General features: G+C 36.1%; 2 protein-coding genes across 2 annotated transcripts in view; one reads left to right on the top strand and one right to left on the bottom strand.

The window, feature by feature from the left end:
• The first annotated feature begins 1,375 nt into the window (after nucleotides 1-1,375).
• LOC138317505 (ubiquitin carboxyl-terminal hydrolase 2-like) lies at nucleotides 1,376-19,948 on the top strand. Its single transcript, XM_069259231.1, has 13 exons — nucleotides 1,376-1,533; nucleotides 2,772-3,811; nucleotides 4,197-4,253; nucleotides 5,073-5,199; nucleotides 5,618-5,729; nucleotides 6,244-6,357; nucleotides 6,790-6,854; nucleotides 7,449-7,552; nucleotides 8,039-8,116; nucleotides 8,417-8,495; nucleotides 8,667-8,765; nucleotides 9,291-9,417; nucleotides 15,140-19,948. Exons 2-13 carry the CDS (start codon nucleotides 2,894-2,896, stop codon nucleotides 15,228-15,230), a joined length of 1,971 nt encoding a protein of 656 aa, XP_069115332.1. The 5' UTR covers nucleotides 1,376-1,533; nucleotides 2,772-2,893; the 3' UTR covers nucleotides 15,231-19,948.
• Nucleotides 19,949-23,671: 3,723 nt separating this feature from the next.
• The window catches only part of LOC138317504 (dynein axonemal heavy chain 8-like), a 91,843-nt gene continuing 90,399 nt past the window's right edge, over nucleotides 23,672-25,115 (bottom strand). The window contains 3 exon segments of the mRNA XM_069259230.1: nucleotides 23,672-24,256; nucleotides 24,554-24,675; nucleotides 24,893-25,082. Of these exon segments, the coding sequence (XP_069115331.1) occupies nucleotides 23,969-24,256; nucleotides 24,554-24,675; nucleotides 24,893-25,082 (600 nt within the window). The 3' untranslated portion in view covers nucleotides 23,672-23,968.

Below are 25,115 nucleotides of genomic sequence, written 5' to 3'. Positions count from 1 at the left end.
ATCTGAAAAATCTCATTGTAAAAAGGGCGAGGGAGATTTTTTCTCTCATTGTGCCTAAGGTCAAGGGTGAACCCTGGGAAGGGCATGACAGCATTGGACAATGCCAAGGTTGAATTAGATCAATATATTCAAACAGAGCAGGTCCCATTGAACATTGATCCTCTGAAATGTTGGAAAGAAAATACAATATTTTTCCCCATGCTTTCTCATGTAGTTTGGAAAAGGCTCTGCATTCCAGCCACGTCTGTGCTGTCAGAGCGTGTCTTCAGCACAGCTGGGGACATTGTCACTGCAAAACGAGCAGCCTTGAACTCCGACATGGTTGACAAATTGTTGTTCTTAAAAAAGAACCTAAGTTCTTAGATACTGTTTTAAAGCATCATCATTCCCTTAGCTGGTTAGCTCAAACCCAAGCTCTATCATGTACTGTTCCAACACTGTAGTGTTTGTTATAAAAGTGTGCCAAGTTATGCTGACTAAGTTGTTTACAGTTTACAAATTGTGTTTCATAACATGTTCTAGTCAATAGCTGTTAGGTTACCTAATTTACATACTTACTTAAAACTCAATTGTGAAGTTTAAAATTTGCCATATCATTTAATTATTCTTGTTTCAGTTTGTTAATTTTATTTTTGTTTTTGTTACTTTTTATTTTACAAATAGTTAATAAATTTAGAAAAATAGACAAGAGTGTTGCTTTTATTCTTAAAAATAGGGTTCAGATTAACATAATGATTATACAAAAGTATACATTTGATTAAAGACATATATGAGATTTGATATTTTAAGCTCACAAATAAAACACAATATACTGTGGTACGTATTGCAATACAGTGACTCTATATCGCAATATATATCGTGGTACGATCTTGCCGTATCGGCCACTGGCAGCACTACCCGGTAACATGTCATTTTCATTTAGTTTTTGTGATCAGGGTATATCTAAATTCAAAATATCAAACTATAAACGAAATCCTTGATAGGAAACCAGAAGGGACGGTCTACCTTATAATGTCAGTGAAGGGTCTACATGTACGTAACATTGTAAGCCTAATTTACATTGGAACAAAAATAATCACAACCATAACAGGACATTAAAAACGACAAATTAGTACCTCCCACACAATCTGACTGATTTTCCATCAAAGTTCTGTAACTGCCTTGAACTTATTTCTTCTATAAATAAGACTTCGCCATGTGCAGCCATATTTCCCGCCAAATGAATTTTGTGCATATGTACCGCAGCAACTGTCAAAATGCATCATGATTCGTTATTATTTCGTGCTGAACATTTTTAATTAATACACATGATACGCAGTGGTAACTTTATCGGAGAAGTGTTTTGAAGAATATTGCGTTCAAATTATTTTATTTGTATGGACTTTATCATATCAGCTATTTGCATAAACATTCCACGTTACTATGCCAACGTCTAGAAATAGTCTCAATCGCGTAATCAAAATGGCGTCAAGTTGATTACTCTGCCCTGAGTTGTATGGGTAACAGTCGGTGTTTATGTTGATGAGATGACTGGTAAGCACTGTATTTATTTTTTTCTGACTAATTAAGAGTTGTTCGCAATGAACTTCCTAAAATGCATCTTTTGTTTGGTTTTAGTTTTGCAAACACTGGAAACATAAAAGAAACAGTAAGTTAGTTCGCCCTGTCAATGGCTGTGGCATTCCTATATAAGGTGTGACCTATATATTTGAGGTAACGTTACAACTCATAAGTATGTCAAATGTGAAATGTTAAGTTTACAGTCCTATTTTACCGACATATGGCATCAAACGTTATACCACCAATTAAGATAAAAATGGCGATTACATCTTATATCAATGATAGTTAAGCCTGGTGATAAATGTGTCACTGGCAAACGTCCAAAAACACGGAAAGCCTACTGTGTTGTAGTGTAGGATCAGTTTGTCTTGGAATTCGGGACTAGTGTAGACTAAGTTGTATCTTTGAAGTTTGTGCAACCAGCTGTAACACTTCATTATAATGTTACACGGTGTTATTTTCACCCAATGATGATTTCATTTTGGATACATCTGAGTAAGCTAAGCCAGTTGTGCTAGAATGTTTTCGAGATCCTCCCAGCCTCCAGGGGAACATTAGCGCAGGGCAAAGCCTGACCTTTCTGATTCATTTTCTGGACATGTGAACAGTGTATGCCTGTTTGTCTTGTCCCCGTAAGACATTGTGCATTATGTTCAGGAAGGATACGGTATACTTGCATGTATATATATGACTGAAAGGAGAGGTTGAAAATGTAATTATGAGACCTAAATAGGTACTCCTATATCTGTACAGTTATGTGTCATTACTCCTGCAGTTGCATTAATGTAATAATGAAGTAAGTATATATAAATGTATGTGGTATAAATATATAATTTGAATTTAAATTGATTGAAAAAGAGATTGGGTTATTTTTATAATTTTATCACCAGACTGTCTATCACTTATAATGGTGACATCATTTCACAGCCAGAGCATGTTATGAACAGTAATGTCAGTAAATGAAACAGTTACTGTCGCTAGAGTAAGAAAAGATTGTATAGCGTTGGAATAATGCTTATCATCTTTAATATACGGTATTTGTAATCTATTATTTTGTTCACAGGGTTTTTATCTACAATTTTTTGCATCAGATATGTTTGTTTGTACTAAAATTTCTAAATTGTGAAAGGAGATTTTTTTTTTTAGCTTATTTTCCTTGAAATCATTGTAACATTGAATTTTAATAACTTGATTGTATTATTTGGTTTCAGACTTGAACAGAATAAAATATGGTGGAGATTTTACATCATCTTGTTTTGAATGTGAAGTGATTCTTTAGGAATTTTGGATGAGGGATGTGTGTCTGTAGTATCTAGAGCACATGGATAACTAAATGACGTCGTCACTTCGCTTATATGTTCCTGGTTCCTGGTCTAGTAGCTATAATAGAATGCCCAGTCGTACAGCTGATTTCAATTTTAGTAGCTCTGGCCATGGATATTCACCAAGTGCAAGGTCAAACTACAATGCCTCCACCCTATCAAGAGTACCTAGAGCATCCAGCCTTCCCAGAAGTCCTTCTTACAGCACTACCAGTTCCACTAGCACTAGTAGGACAAGAGTTGGGTATTCTGGTCATGGATCCAGCAACCAGAGGCCAACGTCAAGGTCCAGCCTCACTTCAAATATGTCATCAAGAACACTACCACCTGGACCAGGGCCTTTAGATTCATCAGGAAAGAAGTTGAGCGTGTTAGCAGGGAATGGACATTCTTCTTCGACTCGTGACTTTAAAACCCGTTCAACAACTAGCTCCTCAAGTATTGGTGGTAATGGACCCTTAAAAGCTGATCATGCAAGTACATCTTATTCTCGTGCTTATGGGACGCATGAATCGTCTTCAACGTTATCCAGAGGGGAAAGGCCTTCAAGTGGGTTAAAAGGTCGGAGATCATCAAGTATAGCAAATCTTAGTGACAAGACTTCCTCTCTACGGATTGAGGATGACCTGAATCACACGCCGAGGTCAAGGGTATCAGACCCACATGATTTATCCTCTTCTCGCACCTCAAAGCGGGATCAGTATGAATCGGAATACAGGGAACACAGAAGGAACAGTCGAACTATTGAACCTAAGGAGACAAATAGTACTGAAGACTTTTTTTATAAGAACTTTTCATCTCCAAATTCAAGACTTGGTAGTCCTTCCCATGAAAAAGAAACAAGTCTGCCTCCTTCAGGGCGAAAATATGAGAATGGGTTGGACTCAAAACCAGGACGCAGCTCTTCTAATTCCTTTACCTCTCCTGCGGTAAGTGTAAATGCATTATAAGAGAGGGGTTACAGTACGTACCCCATAATTTTGTGTGTTATCTTACATATAATATTTATATGACCCAAGAGAGACATCAGTTTGACCATCAAAGCTGCTGTCTCGTTGTGCGCCAAGAAAGTTAATTTTACACTTTATAGTTACATTAAAACTATAAAAATCAGTCTTTGTGTCGTCTTCATATCATGCATTATCCTACTTTAAAAGTAGAACTAAAGGACATAAGTATAACTAAATATCAATCTGATATACAGTGCATGGATAGAAGTAATTATTTCATAATTTTTGAGAGCATGTACCTGAATCTCAATGTGGAAGTTGTGTCTTTAACTGTTTTTGTAATCCAGATGATTATAATCAACAGGTTACAAGTCGATACTTGCACGCAGGAAAGACTGGTCTCCGGAACCTCGGAAATACTGTAAGTACATTGTATCTACATAAAGCAATCACAGTTATTTATAAAACAAGTTAATTGATAATAAAGAAATTGAAAATAAAATTTTTATTGTGGTTGGTGTTATTATTAAGTACAACTTGAAGAAAATAAACTTAAATAAGAGAGTAGTAATTTTTTCATCCGATCAATTTATATTTGAGGGAAGAACATTATTTACTATTTGGACCAAAGACTTAAGTTATCAAACGACCTGTAAATTTAGCTCATCAATTCTTTATCTTTCTACTGACATCACTGATGATGTCACCTAAATGAATATTCGATGATGACTATAAGATTGAATCACCTGTCCACTTTAAACTGTACCCTTGGTCGCGACCCCAGACTCACCAAGCCTGCTTATCATATCGAAATAATTATATGTATAAACTCTCTTGGTTCTTACCACTTTTTATCAGGTTTTATAATTATCATGTGTAAGGATTACAATTTTACAAATCTTGTCAATTACAGCTACCACAGGGGATTTTTCAAAAGTCACTGGAAATTTGGAAATTATGTGTTAAAACTTCTGTGGTTTGGAGGGTTGCATTACTGTTATTATTGTTGTGTTGATCAGAAGATATGGTTTGTGCTGAGTGTTCCATAAATAGGGTCCTTCTCAGAATAAATGAATTGACTAATTAATAATCATTTTCAAGAAAAGAAAAAAATGAAGATGGTTTCAACACAAACCCTGATTTTTCTGAAAGTGCTGATTGAATTTTCTTAAAATTTCAGAAGATTTGATCTCAAATTGTTAGTGATTTATTGTTGCAGTTTTTTTTCTGATATTTTCAGTGTTTTATGAACTCAGTTCTCCAGTGCCTTAGTAACACCAAACCTCTTATTGAATTCTGTCTGAATGAAGAATACCTGTCAGAGAAAAACACATCTACCAGCTCCATGAAGGGCCAGCTCATAACAGGTACAGCTAGCCTAGTACTCACAACACTAAATGTTCAGTAACCCTGTTAACACTGAAGTTCAAATATAACTGTAATCAAAGTCATATATGTTGCTATCAAAGTGTGCCAATATTTTAAAAGTTGTGAACAATTGTTAAAACTTTAAAAGTGCTTGATATTTAAACAGAATTTTGACATGGTAAAAAGTCCTAAGGAATGATGCATTTTCACATGTTGGCATTAATGGTTTTTTTTTGCAATTTCATCTCCTTATTAGCAACAAATATAGTGTTTTTTGACATTCGAACATTTCAGGTACAGTTGGGTTTGGTATAATAACCACTCCCATTCCTGATCCTCTAAAGGTTATCCTTATCAAAAACTTTGATATTCACATCTTTGTTATTAACTAAAAAGTAAATTATTTGATACTTTCAGCCTATGCAAGTCTGATGATGTCAATGTGGAAAGATAATGATGCCTCTCATATATCTCCCAGTCCTTTCAAGATGCAAGTACAGAAGTTTGCCCCCAGGTTTACAGGATATGCGTGAGTGTAGTTGGATTGAAAGTTTTATGGTCAATCGTATCTGACTCTCATGATCACTTCAGGAATGCTGGAATGACAAATTAAAATTTAGCTAAAGGTTATATAATTGTGATGCCATAGAAAATGTTAGATATTTGATTGATGATGATTAGTATTCTGATCGTCTGCTGAAAGAATCTGTCAAATTTCATTTGTTAGTTTTTTAGCCTTTGTTAAATGCATGTTCCATTTTGATTGACCATTGGCATGGCCATCTGAGGGAATTTTATCAGTAAAACCTGGCACTCAATTAGCTCTGATTTGAAACAAACTAGGAAAAATAAAATGACAATGTAATGCCATCTGGAATTATGACAATGGAAGTTACTGCTATAACTTAATATTACCGTAGATGTCATATGCAGTTTCCCTCATATTTACAAGATTTATGACAGAAGAGATCAGACTGTGTCTATCCTACCTGTGTAACTATCTTGTTTTTTTGTGTATGATGTGATCGGTGTGTTTGTTACAGACAACAAGATGCTCAGGAGTTTCTGCGTTACCTATTAGAGGGTCTACATGAAGATGTCAACCGAGTGCGATCTAAACCCAAACCTGTCACTATCAAGGATGAAGACTTCTCCAAGTAAGATCGGCTTCATTTGATTATTGATTGTAATTTGTGTTTTCTTCTATATCTAATGTCGTATTTTGTTGAACCCAGTTACATTTAAGTCTTAGAAATAAAAATGCATTTGAAATATAATTTCCAAAATTTAACATAACCAAGGAATAAAGTTGACAACAAAGATGTGTAGTTTTTGTGGTGGTAAACTTTTGCAAACTTTTTTTATTGTGAAATTTGTGAAAGTAAATAGCCTGTAAAATAAAATTGATTTGTAGTAGGTTGTAACTGTTTTACGTTATTGGATGTACTGTATATCAGAAAATTTGAATTTCAATGAAAATTATCTGAAAGTACGACAAAATGGATGTTTTGTATGACAGTTTGCTTGTGTTGAAGGTTGCATATAGAACTATAAAAAAAGTATTGACAATTATAACGTTTTCCTTTCAGTGACAGTGAGAAAGCCAATGAGTATTATCGAGTGTATTTGTCTTATGACAACAGCCGGATTGTTGGTAAGTATATAACTACATAATACATCTAAATCACTGAGACCAACACACTAGTCTAGTTTACGCAGATTGGCTCCTCAGAGAACACATAGCTGTCCAGATTTGTTATCAACAATTTACCTGGATATAATATTACACACTGCAGTGATCCAGATTGATTGTGTATGATATTCTTTTCTGTATGTATATCTAGGTACTGAATGTGTATCTTACTCTTTCTCAGTAACAATACCTGGATAATGTTTATCTCCATAAACTTAAAGAAACTTAAATGGTAATCAAAAAGGGTCAAATTGACTGAAAGATTTATTTAATAAAAACCAATAAAAGCTTCTTTTGGAGACCTAAAAAAAGGGAGTTCTATAATCTGGGTAAGGATATATACATTTGTGACCTATCTGACCCCAGGATCCTATCGAAAATCTTTGTATATATATATTTATTCAGGAAAATATTACAAATCAGCAGTGTTTTTCTAATGTCACAGGAACTCATCAATAATTTTCATTCTTTGATTTCAGTATTGACTAAACTGAAGCTTTTTATATGAAAACTTGCATCCTAGAAGGTAAAACTTATGTGGATTTTTTTTTTCAGAAATTTTTGTTGGTCAGTTAAAAAGTGAGCTGAGATTTAAAGATTGTGGTCACAAATCAACAACCTTTGATCCATTCTGGGATTTGTCTGTGCCGATTCCAAAGGTAAGCTGTGACAGGTTAATGTAATTCAAATACGATTTGAACATCACTTTGAAAGATATATATTGAGCATAACTAGCGTTACTGTAGAAAACATTTTGTGCTGTGATGTCTGTCTACAGTAGCCTTCTTTCCACTCATTTATTTCTCCGACACTTCTCATTACTTCCGACATGATTTATGCCTTATGACAGAATTAATAGAGTTACTGTCATCTATAGTTTATACAAAATTTAGATAAAGTTTGCAAGGATCTCTCTCCTACAGCTTCTTCTAGTCATTTACTGTACTGTAGTGAGCTTAAAGGATTGTTACCATATTGTAAATATCATGTTTTAAGTGATGCTTCACTCAGTTTATACATTCGGATGTTTTATGTTAATTAATAACATGTATTAAAGGTATTGTTGAAAAGTTTTATCCTAGTGTATGCTGTACATTAAAGTTTTGGACATATTTGTTATATGTATTGTAAATTTTTTTTTACAGAAAAGCTCCCAAGTCAGTATACAACAGTGTATAAACCTGTTTATGAAGGAGGAGGAGCTGGACCATGATGAGCGACCTGTAAGTTTTTACTTCAAGACATAGATTGTTTGTTATGTACTTTTTTTCATGCCTTGCAGTATAAAGAATTGTTTGTTATTCGTGTTTTCTGTGATAGACAAAATTATAATTTTGTATTATTTGTTGTAATAATGTAAACATACTTCTGCATTAACAACTATCAAAGCAAAAAAAATTTAATTACATGAATTCAATTTTGATGTCTCCTGACATCATTGGTAAAAGACTTAAATGAAAAAGCCAGCTTTGATGTTATTTCCATGTGAACAATGTAGTTATAATGTTTATTTTCTGTTACAGACGTGTGAGCAGTGTAAGAAGAGGAAGGCATGTACTAAGAGTTTCAGTATACAGAGGTTCCCACAGATCCTTGTGCTTCGTATCCTTTATATCAAAAACACATGACACATGACAAAAGCGTCCAGTGAATACACTGAAGGTTCATGTATTTAAATACAAAAGGTCGGATATTTCTGTGAATGAATTTATATTCGTGAGATATGCAGAGTTTACTTTGAGTATATTTGTATGGTTCCTTATCTATGTCCAGACTTGAAGCGATTCAGCCAAGGCCGATACAGTCAGAAAGTTTCTTCCTGTGTTGACTTCCCTAGTACCTTAGATATGTCCGAGTTTGCTTCTGAAAAAGGTACACTAATTATAATTGAATCTGAATGTCAAAGTCATTGCATGCCATTATTTGAGAAATGATCTGAAATCAGTGAAATGTAAAGTAGATTATCAATGTCAAGCCACAGATAATTGTGTACTATGTGGTATATAGTGTCGAGTGGTAAAACCACCTGTTATCAGTATGTCCTCTCATCTCTGTCCCCCTGTCAGTCTGTAACACTCTAAAAACAATACATAACTGATTTCATCAAAATTTGATCAGTAAATGTTTCAGGAGATGAATTCAGGCCAAGTTCACTTTCTAGCATCATCCTTGCATGGTATTCTTTAAAAAAATTAGACCCTTCTAATCTGATTGGCTGTTTTTTTCTGCGCTCTACAATTTTGACGAATTATAGTCACTAGAAGTGTTATGGGATAATTGAGGCCAAGTTTTTTTATACCCTATAGCTATACAATGATACGCAGGTGATATATGATTGTTTTATCTCCTACAGGTGCGTCACGCACAGGTGATATATGATTGTTTTATCTCCTACAGGTGCGTCACGAGTGGTGTACAATTTGTATGCTGTCAGTAATCATATAGGAAGTGTTCATTCTGGTCACTACACAGCTTACTGTAAACATCCTTACTCTGCTGAATGGAACTCCTTCAACGACACAAGGTCAGTTATCAGCTCAACACACTTTACCCTGTAACTATTCTCTGTCTCCAACACACTTTACCCGTACACTATTCTCTGTCTCCAACACACTTTACCCTGTACACTATTCTCTGTCTCCAACACACTTACCCTGTACACTATTCTCTGTTCCACACACTTTACCTGTACACTATTTCTGTCTCCAACACACTTTACCATACACTATTCTCTGTCTCCAACACACTTTACCCGTACACTATTCTCTGTCTCCAACACACTTTACCCTGTACACTATTCTCTGTCTCCAACACACTTTACCCTGTACACTATTCTCTGTCTCCAACACACTTTACCCTGTACACTATTCTCTGTCTCCAACACACTTTACCCTGTACACTATTCTCTGTCTCCAACACACTTCCCACATTCTTTACCCTACACACTTATTCTCTGTCTCCAACACACTTTACCCTGTACACTATTCTCTGTCTCCAACACACTTTACCCTGTACACTATTCTCTGTCTCCAACACACTTTACCCTGTACACTATTCTCTGTCTCCAACACACTTTACCCTGTACACTATTCTCTTCTCCAACACACTTTACCCTGTACACTATTCTCTGTCTCCAACACACTTTACCCTACACTATTCTCTGTCTCCACACATTTTACACTATCTCTGTCTCCAACACACTTTACCCTGTACACTATTCTCTGTCTCCAACACACTTTACCCTGTACACTATTCTCTGTCTCCAACACACTTTACCCTGTAACTATTCTCTGTCTCCAACACACTTTACCCTTACACACTATTCTCTGTCTCCAACACACTTTACCTATTCTCTGTCTCCACACACTTACCTGTACTATCTCGTCTCCAACACACTTTACCCTTGAACTCACTATTCTCTGTCTCCAACACACTTTACCCTGTACACTATTCTCTGTCTCCAACACACTTTACCTACACTTTAACCACTTTACCGTACACTATTCTCTGTCTCCAACACACTTTACCCCATACACTATTCTCTGTCTCCAACACACTTTACCCTGTACACTATTCTCTGTCTCCAACACACTTTACCCTGTACACTATTCTCTGTCTCCAACACACTTTACCCTGTACACTATTCTCTGTCTCCAACACACTTTACCCCGTACACTATTCTCTGTCTCCAACACACTTTACCCTGTACACTATTCTCTGTCTCCAACACACTTTACCCTGTACACTATTCTCTGTCTCCAACACACTTTACCCTGTACACTATTCTCTGTCTCCAACACACTTTACCCTGTACACTATTCTCTGTCTCCAACACACTTTACCCTGTACACTATTCTCTGTCTCCAACACACTTTACCCTGTACACTATTCTCTGTCTCCAACACACTTTACCCCGTACACTATTCTCTGTCTCCAACACACTTTACCCTGTACACTATTCTCTGTCTCCAACACACTTTACCCTGTACACTATTCTCTGTCTCCAACACACTTTACCCTGTACACTATTCTCTGTCTCCAACACACTTTACCCTGTACACTATTCTCTGTCTCCAACACACTTTACCCCGTACACTATTCTCTGTCTCCAACACACTTTACCCTGTACACTATTCTCTGTCTCCAACACACTTTACCCCGTACACTATTCTCTGTCTCCAACACACTTTACCCTGTACACTATTCTCTGTCTCCAACACACTTTACCCTGTACACTATTCTCTGTCTCCAACACACTTTACCCTGTACACTATTCTCTGTCTCCAACACACTTTACCCTGTACACTATTCTCTGTCTCCAACACACTTTACCCTGTACACTATTCTCTGTCTCCAACACACTTTACCTGTACACTATTCTCTGTCTCCAACACACTTTACCTGTACACTATTCTCTGTCTCCAACACACTTTACCTTGTACACTATTCTCTGTCTCCAACACACTTCACCCTGTACACTATTCACTATTCTCTGTCTCCAACACACTTTACCCCATACACTATTCTCTGTCTCCAACACACTTTACCCTGTACACTATTCTCTGTCTCCAACACACTTTACCCTGTACACTATTCTCTGTCTCCAACACACTTTACCTTGTACACTATTCTCTGTCTCCAACACACTTTACCCTGTACACTATTCTCTGTCTCCAACACACTTTACCCTGTACACTATTCTCTGTCTCCAACACACTTTACCCTGTACACTATTCTCTGTCTCCAACACACCTTTACCCTGTACACTATTCTCTGTCTCCAACACACTTTACCCCTACACTATTCTCTGTCTCCAACACACTTTACCCTGTACACTATTCTCTGTCTCCAACACACTTTACCCTGTACACTATTCTCTGTCTCCAACACACTTTACCCTGTACACTATTCTCTGTCTCCAACACACTTTACCCCGTACACTATTCTCTGTCTCCAACACACTTTACCCCATACACTATTCTCTGTCTCCAACACACTTTACCCTGTACACTATTCTCTGTCTCCAACACACTTTACCCCATACACTATTCTCTGTCTCCAACACACTTTACCCTGTACACTATTCTCTGTCTCCAACACACTTTACCCTGTACACTATTCTCTGTCTCCAACACACTTTACCCTGTACACTATTCTCTGTCTCCAACACACTTTACCCTGTACACTATTCTCTGTCTCCAACACACTTTACCCCGTACACTATTCTCTGTCTCCAACACACTTTACCCTGTACACTATTCTCTGTCTCCAACACACTTTACCCTGTACACTATTCTCTGTCTCCAACACACTTTACCCCTGTACACTATTCTCTGTCTCCAACACACTTTACCCTGTACACTATTCTCTGTCTCCAACACACTTTACCCTGTACACTATTCTCTGTCTCCAACACACTTTACCCTGTACACTATTCTCTGTCTCCAACACACTTTACCCTGTACACTATTCTCTGTCTCCAACACACTTTACCCCGTACACTATTCTCTGTCTCCAACACACTTTACCCCGTACACTATTCTCTGTCTCCAACACACTTTACCCTGTACACTATTCTCTGTCTCCAACACACTTTACCCTGTACACTATTCTCTGTCTCCAACACACTTTACCCCATACACTATTCTCTGTCTCCAACACACATTTTACCCTGTACACTATTCTCTACTGTCTCCAACACACTTTACCCTGTACACTATTCTCTGTCTCCAACACACTTTACCCTGTACACTATTCTCTGTCTCCAACACACTTTACCCCGTACACTATTCTCTGTCTCCAACACACTTTACCCCATACACTATTCTCTGTCTCCAACACACTTTACCCTGTACACTATTCTCTGTCTCCAACACACTTTACCCTGTACACTATTCTCTGTCTCCAACACACTTTACCCTGTACACTATTCTCTGTCTCCAACACACTTTACCCCATACACTATTCTCTGTCTCCAACACACTTTACCCTGTACACTATTCTCTGTCTCCAACACACTTTACCCCATACACTATTCTCTGTCTCCAACACACTTTACCCTGTACACTATTCTCTGTCTCCAACACACTTTACCCTGTACACTATTCTCTGTCTCCAACACACTTTACCCTGTACACTATTCTCTGTCTCCAACACACTTTACCCTGTACACTATTCTCTGTCTCCAACACACTTTACCCTGTACACTATTCTCTGTGTCTCCAACACACTTTACCCTGTACACTATTCTCTGTCTCCAACACACTTTACCCTGTACACTATTCTCTGTCTCCAACACACTTTACCCCTGTACACTATTCTCTGTCTCCAACACACTTTACCCTGTACACTATTCTCTGTCTCCAACACACTTTACCCCGTACACTATTCTCTGTCTCCAACACACTTTACCCTGTACACTATTCTCTGTCTCCAACACACTTTACCCTGTACACTATTCTCTGTCTCCAACACACTTTACCCCATACACTATTCTCTGTCTCCAACACACTTTACCCTGTACACTATTCTCTGTCTCCAACACACTTTACCCTGTACACTATTCTCTGTCTCCAACACACTTTACCCTGTACACTATTCTCTGTCTCCAACACACTTTACCCTGTACACTATTCTCTGTCTCCAACACACTTTACCCCTGTACACTATTCTCTGTCTCCAACACACTTTACCCCTACACTATTCTCTCTGTCTCCAACACACTTTACCCTGTACACTATTCTCTGTCTCCAACACACTTTACCCTGTACACTATTCTCTGTCTCCAACACACTTTACCCTGTACACTATTCTCTGTCTCCAACACACTTTACCCCATACACTATTCTCTGTCTCCAACACACTTTACCTTGTACACTATTCTCTGTCTCCAACACACTTTACCCTGTACACTATTCTCTGTCTCCAACACACTTTACCCCTACACTATTCTCTGTCTCCAACACACTTTACCCTCACTATTCTCTGTCTCCAACACACTTTACCCTGTACACTATTCTCTGTCTCCAACACACTTTACCCTGTACACTATTCTCTGTCTCCAACACACTTTACCCTGTACACTATTCTCTGTCTCCAACACACTTTACCCCGTACACTTTTCTCTGTCTCCAACACACTTTACCCCGTACACTATTCTCTGTCTCCAACACACTTTACCCCGTACACTATTCTCTGTCTCCAACACACTTTACCCCATACACTATTCTCTGTCTCCAACACACTTTACCCCATACACTATTCTCTGTCTCCAACACACTTTACCCCATACACTATTCTCTGTCTCCAACACACTTTACCCCATACACTATTCTCTGTCTCCAACACACTTTACCCTGTACACTATTCTCTGTCTCCAACACACTTTACCCGTACACTATTCTCTGTCTCCAACACACTTTACCCTGTACACTATTCTCTGTCTCCAACACACTTTACCCCATACACTATTCTCTGTCTCCAACACACTTTACCCTGTACACTATTCTCTGTCTCCAACACACTTTACCCCGTACACTATTCTCTGTCTCCAACACACTTTACCCTGTACACTATTCTCTGTCTCCAACACACTTTACCCTGTACACTATTCTCTGTCTCCAACACACTTTACCCCGTACACTATTCTCTGTCTCCAACACACTTTACCCTGTACACTATTCTCTGTCTACAACACACTTTACCCTGTACACTAGTCTCTGTCTCCAACACACTTTACCCCATACACTATTCTCTGTCTCCAATACACTTTATCCTGTAGAAGCTAAAGAGACTACAAGTATTAAATATTCGATCAAAATAATTAGCCAAAGATTTGTCAGGCAGCTGAATGATCTATATTATCTGGTTCAATTGGAAATAAAGATTTGTTATATTCTCTGATATTTTATTGAAATTATTTCAATTCGAGATATGCATCAGTAAAAATTATGAAAAAAAGCTGTTTGATATGAAATACAGAACTATATAAAGAAGTAAGAAATAAAACAATTAGTTAGTAATGGGGACATTTTAGGATTTCAGGGAAATGTAAAGATTATTCCTGCTGTACGTGAACCAATTATTAGAATTCCCACATTATTTTTTGTATGGATTATGATTTGAATATTTTGAATTAATTTCCCCATGGAGAGAATGTGTTTAGGCCTAGTCTGTTAATGGATCCTTTTGACCAAATACCACTAAATGTGTCAAAAAATTGATTGAAATGAATGATTTTGTTCCAGAGTGTCATCCACAAGTTCGAGCAGTGTTATATCACCAGAAGCCTATGTTTTGTTCTATGAGCTGTCGGGTCAAAAGTCTGCCCGTCTATAACATCTATAGCTGTACCCAGCCGACTCAAGTACTAATCTTCGTGTAATGTTTGTTTAATTTATTATGCCTGGAGGCAATGCTATTTCATCTATTTGAATGTGTGGAACTTATTGTTACAGTTCATCATTTTAAAAAAGAATTTTAACAATTATATTTTATAAGTGAAGAATAAATCTACAATCATATGAGAAATGGTAATGTTTCATTTTTATGCTGTATTCATATTTATGAAATTGAAGAACAGTCTTAAGTGAGTAATGAATATCCATACGTGTTATTTATGCTTTTTAAGTCTTGATCACATTTATTTTGCAAAACCATTTTTAGCTTCGATTTTGATTAAAACAAGTTGTATAAAACTCATTGAGAATCCTTTAAATCCATAGGTGCTGGACAAAATATGATAAAAATCTTATCGTTTTATCCGATCACATTCAAATCACAGAACACTCTCAGCTTGTAATTTTTCACGTCTACAGTAAATGGTTTAAGCTTAAGCTTGGTAGTAGAAATGTCTTAATTTTCTTTTTCATATGATTTGTGATTTTAATGTATTACCTACTTATAGAGTTGATGTTATTCTTACACAACAGTGGTGCAGGGCTTACACCCACTTTAAAAATAACAATGTATTATGATTTTAGGAAGAATACTTAAATACAACATATAACATGTGATTCTGATACATGTACAACGTATAACATATGATTCTGATACATGAATTTGATGTGTGAGGATGAGTAATGAACGATAGAGTGTCGGTCCACTTCACGGTGATGGAATGCTTGGTGTATATAGTTCAGGTATTTATTATCTAGAATAACATTTTATAGAAAACAAATGCGATGTTCTTTGTTTACAACCTGTAGATTCATCTATTAGGTGGCACTTGTGTATGGATGCAGAGTGATGTTATTGTGATTTTTTGAAGTTATGATATTTGATAAGATGGAGCTGTAAATGTGTTACTATCAATTTTTGTTTGTGATATTATTTCCACAATTTAGATATTTTTATGTTTTGTATGTAAGGGCAATAAGTCTGTCATTACACATGCTCAGGAAAATTTTTGTCATGATTACTTCAAATGAAAAACATTAACATAAATGTTTTAATTTCCTGACTGAATCACCACAATCACAATGTTGATCAATGTTTGACTTGGCAAAAAAGAGAAAAATTAAAGGAAAGAAATAACACAACATATTTAAAAAAAATAATGAAAAAAGTGATTATTTAATAAAAAGAAATTATGATATATGTGAACAATAAATCATGAACAGATGGCTTTCACAACTATCAACTGCTGATAAAAATCAATGAAAGAATAAGAAAGCTGACATTGATTTTGAAAGGTTTGGTTAATTCCTGAATCCGCTGATACATATAAATACTGTGCTGGCTTTCTTTGAATACTTACTTACACACATTGTAAATTATTAAAGTTATACACCACATGGCAGTTTATTTAAGTATAGACTCACAGCACAGTATTCTTTTTATGTTACCAGGTAGAGTCTGATGTAAATTTTACAGTTGTCTTGATTCATAATTGCACCTAATGTTGCTTTTTGAGTTGAAAAGCAAAGGTTGAAAGAAGGTACGTTAAGACTCAAATATGGCCCCAAAATTAATTCTCCAGTAAAGAACAACACATTTTGCCATATAACAGTTGAATACATTTGCTAACACATTACATCCTGAAAATATCCCGCATGTGCCAATTATGTTCACTATGACGTCATCAACATGCAGTTTCCCGCCATTTTTCACAAAAATCCTTGAAAAATCATACTTTTTGAGTGGTTTTCTTTAAAAATGAATGTGGCCGACTTCGTGGAGCAGAAAGAGATTTTCACACGTTGTGTATCGTGTATTTACGCATATCCATGCAAAATATAAAGTTGCTCCAATGTGGCGGCCAAATCCATTTCAAGCCTTTTTTTTAACCTAAAGATGATGAATTTCTAGCAAAATTTGGCGAGAAGAGGAAAATCATCAATTTGATGACGTCATAGGTGGAGCACATCGTGTACATGGTTATAAAAAGTTATGTTTTGATGAATGGCAAATATGAGAGTATTTATTGATGTGAAATTGATGTGGATCAGAGTTAATATTTTTCGGCCTGAAAAATTAAGGCCAAATACTGCTCCTATCATATCTACTCCTTTGCTGATTTTGCACTAATTACTGCTATCCATGCTAATATATTGAGCCAAAACATTAAGGAGAACTGTCTTACAGTTCTTAGTTTATATGATGTACATGACCGAGCATATTATCTCGCACTCAGAATCAATTGACTGATTTCTGAATTGAAATATGATTGAATTTGTCACAGACCAGATTTTGTCATTAGGGATTCTTTCATTGCTGTTTAGAAGAAAAAAAAATCATTAGCACCTTACTGCAGAAAAATGGAGATGGGCTGATGGTGTGTTCTGGCGTAAGACAGATTGTTTACCAGGTACATGTACTTGAGGTGGAGTTGTTTTCTCCAAAGCTTAATTGTTTGTTAAACTTGATCTTCCACATTAGGGCATGGATATGCTTTGGTTAACTGTAATATGGCATTACTAGTAAAAGTTTCAAAGTGACAATTATTCATGCACGCTGTTAATAAATTCTGTCCATGTTTTTATATCTTATGCAAAATAGCTTTTCATTTTGAAGAGTTGTTATGAATTTGTTTAAGATATGTAAAAGAGTATTTGTTTTCCCAGTTATTTTTGTCACATGTGTTTCATCAGTCTTTTGTACATGTAAAATGCCCATCTTGTGAATCCTGGAATTCGGTGTTCAAATACTTTTATTTCTAATTTGTTTTTTTCTTCATAATTTTGAATCATCACATTTCCCAATACTTGTACTTAAAATTATTTTTCTTCTTTACAAAAATATAGTTGAGTGTACTTCATCTTAAAATGTTATAATTGTCACATTTATTTATTATTTCAAATATTTTTTATTTTATTATAGAATTGCTGTCATATTGACACTTAGAATGTGACTTTTCACTCGAATGAAATTGTTAATAGAAAATACTAATTGCACGAAATGTACACTGGGAATGTTATGAATTTGATTGTGAATAAATCATATACACTTTGAATCAATTTCAATGTTAAGGTTGACAAAACTTTTTTTTTATGAAACCTTTTCAACACATTCAAAGAGAAAGTTTGAAGTTTGTAAAGGGTTATTAACTTATTGTACTAAGTTGATATTTTTGTTGACGATGTCGTTGTGGTCCTGTCTTCAAGTTTTTATATGTTAATAAATAAGTTTTGAATACTCAGTTTAATTGATAATTTTGACTTCTATTGGTAACAAGTACAAAGAACAGTATACCTTTCATTCTCCACTTTTAATCTTATTTTTAAAAGATGAGATACAAAAGATGCATATTAGTTACCAGGTATTCTGCTTGAAGATCAAAGTTTTGGAAAATGAAGTATACAATTGTTATTTTGGGGATAAATTGGGGGAAAGCATTATTAACATGAAGTTGTTACCTGTTATCACAAGTTTAGGGATTTAAGTTTATACGCTAATTGTTTAACATGTGTAGCCTAGTCATGTGTGTGTTATAAACATTTTAAACAATATCTGTGATATCATGAAGAGGTTTATATATATGGACTGAAACTTAAAGTGGTACAATGTAAATATATATTAAGTTATTAAAACAATCCTTAGTAATATAATGATTTAATTGTACTGTTTTTATGGTCAGTTTTCAAACTAATTGACTCTATATGAGGAGAGTTATGAAGAAGTTGGCCAGTTTAAGATTTTATATGTGTTTTCTATGAAAAGACACTTTATTGGTTAAGAGGCCTTACCTAATATAGGGCCTGTAGAATGCTGGGATAAAGGGCTACCAAGGTTGTTAAAATGAATGACATCTGCCTTCGTTCAAGGTCCCTGGGGTCAAATAGGCTAAACATTTTAAATAGCTTCTCAATAACTAGTAGCTCTAGATACCTGATCTTGGTCTGTAACATGCTGTGATGAAGAGTTGTCCTACTTTGAAGGTCAAATATCCGAAAATCTTCAAACAACTTTTCAATAAGTGAAAGGTTTAAAAAATATTGAAAGCAATTCAAAGTTTCTTTACTTAAATGACCTTGACCTACTTTCAAGGTAACAAAGGTCAAATATATCTGAAATTACAACTGCTACTTTGGAGGTCTTGGTATACAATTTTTTAACTGTTAGTCAAAGAAAGTTGAGCATTTTTATCAAAGAATTTTTCCATCTCTGTATACTTCTACTCAGTACTATGTTGTGATGTACCAATAGTCAAATGACCGTTAAGGCCCATGGACCTCTTGTTGTTATTTGTATACATCTGGCACATATTTACCAGTAAAATTGCTAAGTAAATTAGACTGTTTATTATAACTTAAAAGGACAACATGTTTTTCTTGCAAAACCTTTGATCATCGAATATCTCCCATAAAATAAAAAGGATATTGGAATATTTTTGTGAGGATTTATAAGTTTTCTAGCACAGCCATATACATTATTCATTAACTGGCATGAATTGTTACTCTTGCACTTATTTACAATTTGATCTTAAGACCAAATGAAGTTCTAACAAGTATTTAGGATTATTTATAAAGATATGACTTTATTATGAAAGGTTGTACCCGTTAGTAAAATGTTTACGTTTAGTGCTATGTAATAAAGCATTCATTAATCCTCCTCAACTGTAGTCTTTGTCATTACTACAGATCTAATTTGTATCTCTCAATCCTTGTCACTGATCCTAATTAGGAGATGAAGATGTTTTCTTTATAGAAGGGCCATGCATCAGGATATAGTGTCCTGTAAGAAATTGTCGATCTTTTCTATAACTATCGTGTTCACCTGTCATCTGTAAACTCTTCACATTTGAACTTACTCTACCAGTGAGATTTAGCTGAAACGATTTTGATATGGTCTCTTCAAATTGTTATTATTTTTCAAATCAATCTGAAATCCAAGATGGCCACCACAGCTGCCATCTTGAAAATATATGAACTTCTAAAATTCTACCAGAATGAGAGTAATTTAGCTGAAACTTGTCTTAATTAGCCCTGACAAGGTCCTGCCCAAGTGTTTGTTAGTATCATGTAACAATTTCTTTACACATTTTTCTATACATGTACCAAGTACTGGGCATGTAATATAATGGATCAAAGTTGTCTAGGATTTAAATAATTATATACTGACCACATTTTCTGACAGCAAATATGTGTTTAGATATTGATATACAAATATGTATTTACCCGACTCCAAATGTGCCCTGGAAAACCATGAATCAAATTTGTCAAACATATCTCAAACTATTGCAGCACTTATTTAACTGATGGTGAAGAGTATCAAATACAAGGAAAATTATTTAATGATTAGGGTAAAAACTAAATATTATAATAACATAAGAAAATTCATTTTAATCAAATTGTTCAGAAGGTAATAATAAGTGTTGTATTAACATTAAGGTAATAACTTTTGCGGACTCGAAATTATCAATTTCCTTTTATATTATCATTTTGAAAACTAAAAGCCACTTTGGAAAGGTATTGGACCTTTAAATCTTATTTTAATTTTTAATTTTCTTATACCATTGCAATAGTAATGACCTTGATATAGATATGAGGACCCGGACTTGAATTTGACAAAGACTTTTTCATTCTCTAAACATACTATTTAAACAAGAGGCCCATGGGCCTTAACGGTCATCTGACTATTAGTACAATACAACATAGTCGTTTAAAGATTTTAGCCTATTTGACCTCTGTGACCTTGATTGAAGGTCAAGGTAATTCATTTGAACAAACTTGGTAGCCCTTCATCCCAGCATGCTACCAGCATGCCACATGCTCAATATCAGTACCCTGGGCCTTCTGGTTCTTGAGAAGATGTCATTTAAAGATTTTAGTCTATTTGCCGCCCGTGACCTTAAATGAAGATCAAGGTCATTCATTTGAATAAACTTGATAGCCCTTCATCCAAGCATGCTACATGCCCAATATCAGTACCCTGGGCCTTCTGGTTCTTAAGAAGAAGTCATTTAAAGATTTTAGCCTATTTGACCCCTGTGACCTTGAATGAAGATCAAGGTCATTCATTGGAACAAACTTGGTAGCCCTTTATCCCAGCATGCCACAGGCCTAATATCAGGTCTCTAGGCCTCTTCGTTATTCACAAGAATTTGTTTAAATGATTTTAGCCTATTTGACCCCTGTGACCTTGAATGAAGGTCAAGGTCATTTATTTGAACAAACTTGGTAGCCCTTCATCCCAGCATCCTACAGGCCAAATATCAGTACCCTGGCCTTCTGGTTCTTGAGAAGAAGTCCCTTTTGACCCCGTGACCTTGAATGAAGGTTAAGGTCATTCATTTGAACAAACTTGGTAGCCCTTCATCCAAGCATGTCACAGGCCCAATATCAGTACCTGGGCCTTCTGGTTCTTGAGAAGAAGTCGTTTAAAGATTTTAGCCTATTTGACCCTCGTGACCTTGAATGAAGGTCAAGGTCATTTATTTGAACAAACTTGGTAGCCCTTCATCCCAGCATGCCACAGGCCTAATATCAGGTCTCTAGGCCTCTTAGTTATTCACAAGAAGTTGTTTAAAGGATTTTAGCCTATTTGACCCCTGTGACCTTGAATGAAGGTCAAGGTCATTTATTTGAACAAACTTGGTAGCCCTTCATCCCAGCATCCAACAGGCCAAATATCAGTACCCTGGGCCTTCTGGTTCTTGAGAAGAAGTTGTTTAAATATTTTAGCCTTTTTGACCCTCGTGACCTTGAATGAAGGTCAAGGTCATTTATTTGAACAAACTTGGTAGCCCTTCATCCCAGCATGCCACAGGCCTAATATCAGGTCTCTAGGCCTCTTAGTTATTCACAAGAAGTTGTTTAAAGGATTTTAGCCTATTTGACCCCTGTGACCTTGAATGAAGGTCAAGGTCATTTATTTGAACAAACTTGGTAGCCCTTCATCCCAGCATCCTACAGGCCAAATATCAGTACCCTGGGCCTTCTGGTTCTTGAGAAGAAGTTGTTTAAAGATTTTAGCCTTTTTGACCCTCGTGACCTTGAATGAAGGTCAAGGTCATTTATTTGAACAAACTTGGTAGCCCTTCATCCCAGCATGCCACAGGCCTAATATCAGGTCTCTAGGCCTCTTAGTTATTCACAAGAAATTGTTTAAAGGATTTTAGCCTATTTGACCCCTGTGACCTTGAATGAAGGTCAAGGTCATTTATTTGAACAAACTTGGTAGCCCTTCATCCCAGCATCCTACAGGCCAAATATCAGTACCCTGGGCCTTCTGGTTCTTGAGAAGAAGTTGTTTAAAGATTTTAGCCTTTTTGACCCTCGTGACCTTGAATGAAGGTCAAGGTCATTTATTTGAACAAACTTGGTAGCCCTTCATCCCAGCATGCCACAGGCCTAATATCAGGTCTCTAGGTCTCTTAGTTATTCACAAGAAGTTGTTTAAAGGATTTTAGCCTATTTGACCCCTGTGACCTTGAATGAAGGTCAAGGTCATTTATTTGAACAAACTTGGTAGCCCTTCATCCCAGCATGTCACAGGCCAAATATCAGGTCTCTAGGTCTCTTAGTTATTCACAAGAAGTTGTTTAAAGATTTTAGCCTATTTGACCCCTGTGACCTTGAATGAAGGTCAAGGTCATTTATTTGAACAAACTTGGTAGCCCTTCATCCCAGCATCCTACAGGCCAAATATCAGTACCCTGGGCCTTCTGGTTCTTGAGAAGAAGTTGTTTAAAATTTTTTAGCCTTTTTGACCCTCGTGACCTTGAATGAAGGTCAAGGTCATTTATTTGAACAAACTTGGTAGCCCTTCATCCCAGCATGCCACAGGCCTAATATCAGGTCTCTAGGCCTCTTAGTTATTCACAAGAAGTTGTTTAAAGGATTTTAGCCTATTTGACCCCTGTGACCTTGAATGAAGGTCAAGGTCATTCATTTGAACAAACTTGGTAGCCCTCCATCCCAGCAACCTACAGGCTAAATATGAGTACCCTGGGCCTTCCGGTTATTGAGAAGAAGTCGTTTGAATAAAAAGTTTACGCACGGCGCACGGCGGACGGCGGACGGCGCACGACGACGGACGGTGCATGATGACAATAGGTCATCCTGACCCTTCGGGTCAGATGACCTAATAATGTTGGTGATATCAAGTTCATTAAAGACAAGCTGTGAATGCTGACATTTTTCTTCTTCTTTGAAACAAGCTACCATGACCTTGACCCAATAACCCTAAAACTCCTACTTGATAAGATATTTCAATCATCTATGAACTTGAAATTATCCATGAAGAATGAATCTGTGAGAGTGTTGACAAACTTCAGGTACATGAATACCATGATAGGTCCAGCAGCAGGTTAACAAAATCATAAATCTTATTCAAGGTAAGAATTAAATCTTTTATTCAACATTAAATACTCACAACAGATAAATAAATAAAATATCATTGAAATGCTTTTATTAACGGATAAAAAAATAAATAAAACTTTGTAAAAATAAAGATACATTCTCTAGTATAATTTGTGACTGTCCATGCAATATCATTGTGCGTTTCTAATAATATGGACTTTTCAATATCATAACCATATAATACAGTTACTTGAGATCTAATATGAAAACATCTTTGGTATATTAGGTAACAATCTCTTCATTATGTTTGATGAAAAATGAATGTTAAAGGAACTACTTGATGTCACATAGGGCTGCCACTCCACGCAGTATCCAGTGGTCTGGATTCTGGTTGGTCTTAAGCACAATGAAGGTGATGTAGGTAAGATCTGTCCGATTGGGTTTTTTGTAAACCGGACATTGATACAGTCGCGGATCTTTTGGTGCTGTGGAGTTAATTGCAAACATGTGAACGACTGGCAAGGCAGTAAACAGTACTTTGGGTGTTGATTCACAAAGACGACTGTTTCTTCTGTCCCATGCTGCACCATCAAGGAAAAGGCCATATACATACACTCCCTCCTGTAAGTCAAGAAACATCATTAATAATCATAATGGTGTTAAACAAACTTCATCATTTGTCAGAAACATTACTGACAATAAAAACAAACCCTTCCTTCACTTAAGGTGCTACTGGCTAGGCGGATTACTAAACATCATATATTTTTAAAATTTTGGAAACATACTGGACTAGAATTTATGTGGTACAACTTAACTTAACTTCATATACCCATTGATACACCAAATAAATAAGTTCTGCAATTTATTATCTACAAATGACAGTGTCCTAACAATGAGTGTCAAGAGCGAGTGACTCACTTGAGGTGCTGTAGAGATATCCTCTTTATTCTGACGTAGAACATCATTGTGAAGAGTGACAGAGTCAAGAGCCCAGCCTTTGTGTGCCCTGGTAACCTCTTGTCTCATAGCCGTTAGAAAACCTGGTAAAGGTAGGAAGTGAAATTAAATTTTTATAATTATTACCTGTGTTGGATTCTCAACCAATAAAATGCTTAAAGTCTCTTTTCTATCAATTGGCAATAATTTTCACAAATCCATTAATAATCTGTAGCTATGAATCAATACTGGGTGGTGTCCATAAAATTCATGTCTGGCATTTTCTATTATAATATAAATTTTGTGTGTTTTTTTTTTTACCTTGAGGATTGAAGAAACCAGTCATCCAAAAGACATCTGGTCGGCCAACAAACACCCAAGCATAGAACTGTTCATTCCTCTCCAGTAACTCTGTGAACCAAAACCCTAGTGTAGAGGATTCCCAGGAAATCTTTCTCCACAGACTGGGCACTCGAGCATCAAACATGTTGTCTAGGGCATCACGTAGATTCTGTCATAGTAAATTGATAATGTATGGCATCAA

The sequence above is a fragment of the Argopecten irradians genome, chromosome 3, assembly GCF_041381155.1.
Source record: "Argopecten irradians isolate NY chromosome 3, Ai_NY, whole genome shotgun sequence".
In the NCBI taxonomy this organism is placed as follows: Eukaryota; Metazoa; Mollusca; class Bivalvia; order Pectinida; family Pectinidae; genus Argopecten; species Argopecten irradians.
Note: the sequence above shows the minus strand (reverse complement) of the source record. Positions and strands in the feature narration are given on the sequence as shown.

Bases quoted from the DNA above. Each gene is read 5' to 3' on its own strand.
- LOC138317505 (XM_069259231.1), top strand. From the start codon at position 2,894: ATGACGTCGTCACTTCGCTTATATGTTCCTGGTTCCTGGTCTAGTAGC. The intron at 8,766-9,290 runs GTACACTAATTA...TATCTCCTACAG, and splicing joins CGAGTTTGCTTCTGAAAAAG to GTGCGTCACGAGTGGTGTAC. The intron at 9,418-15,139 runs GTCAGTTATCAG...ATTTTGTTCCAG, and splicing joins AACTCCTTCAACGACACAAG to AGTGTCATCCACAAGTTCGA.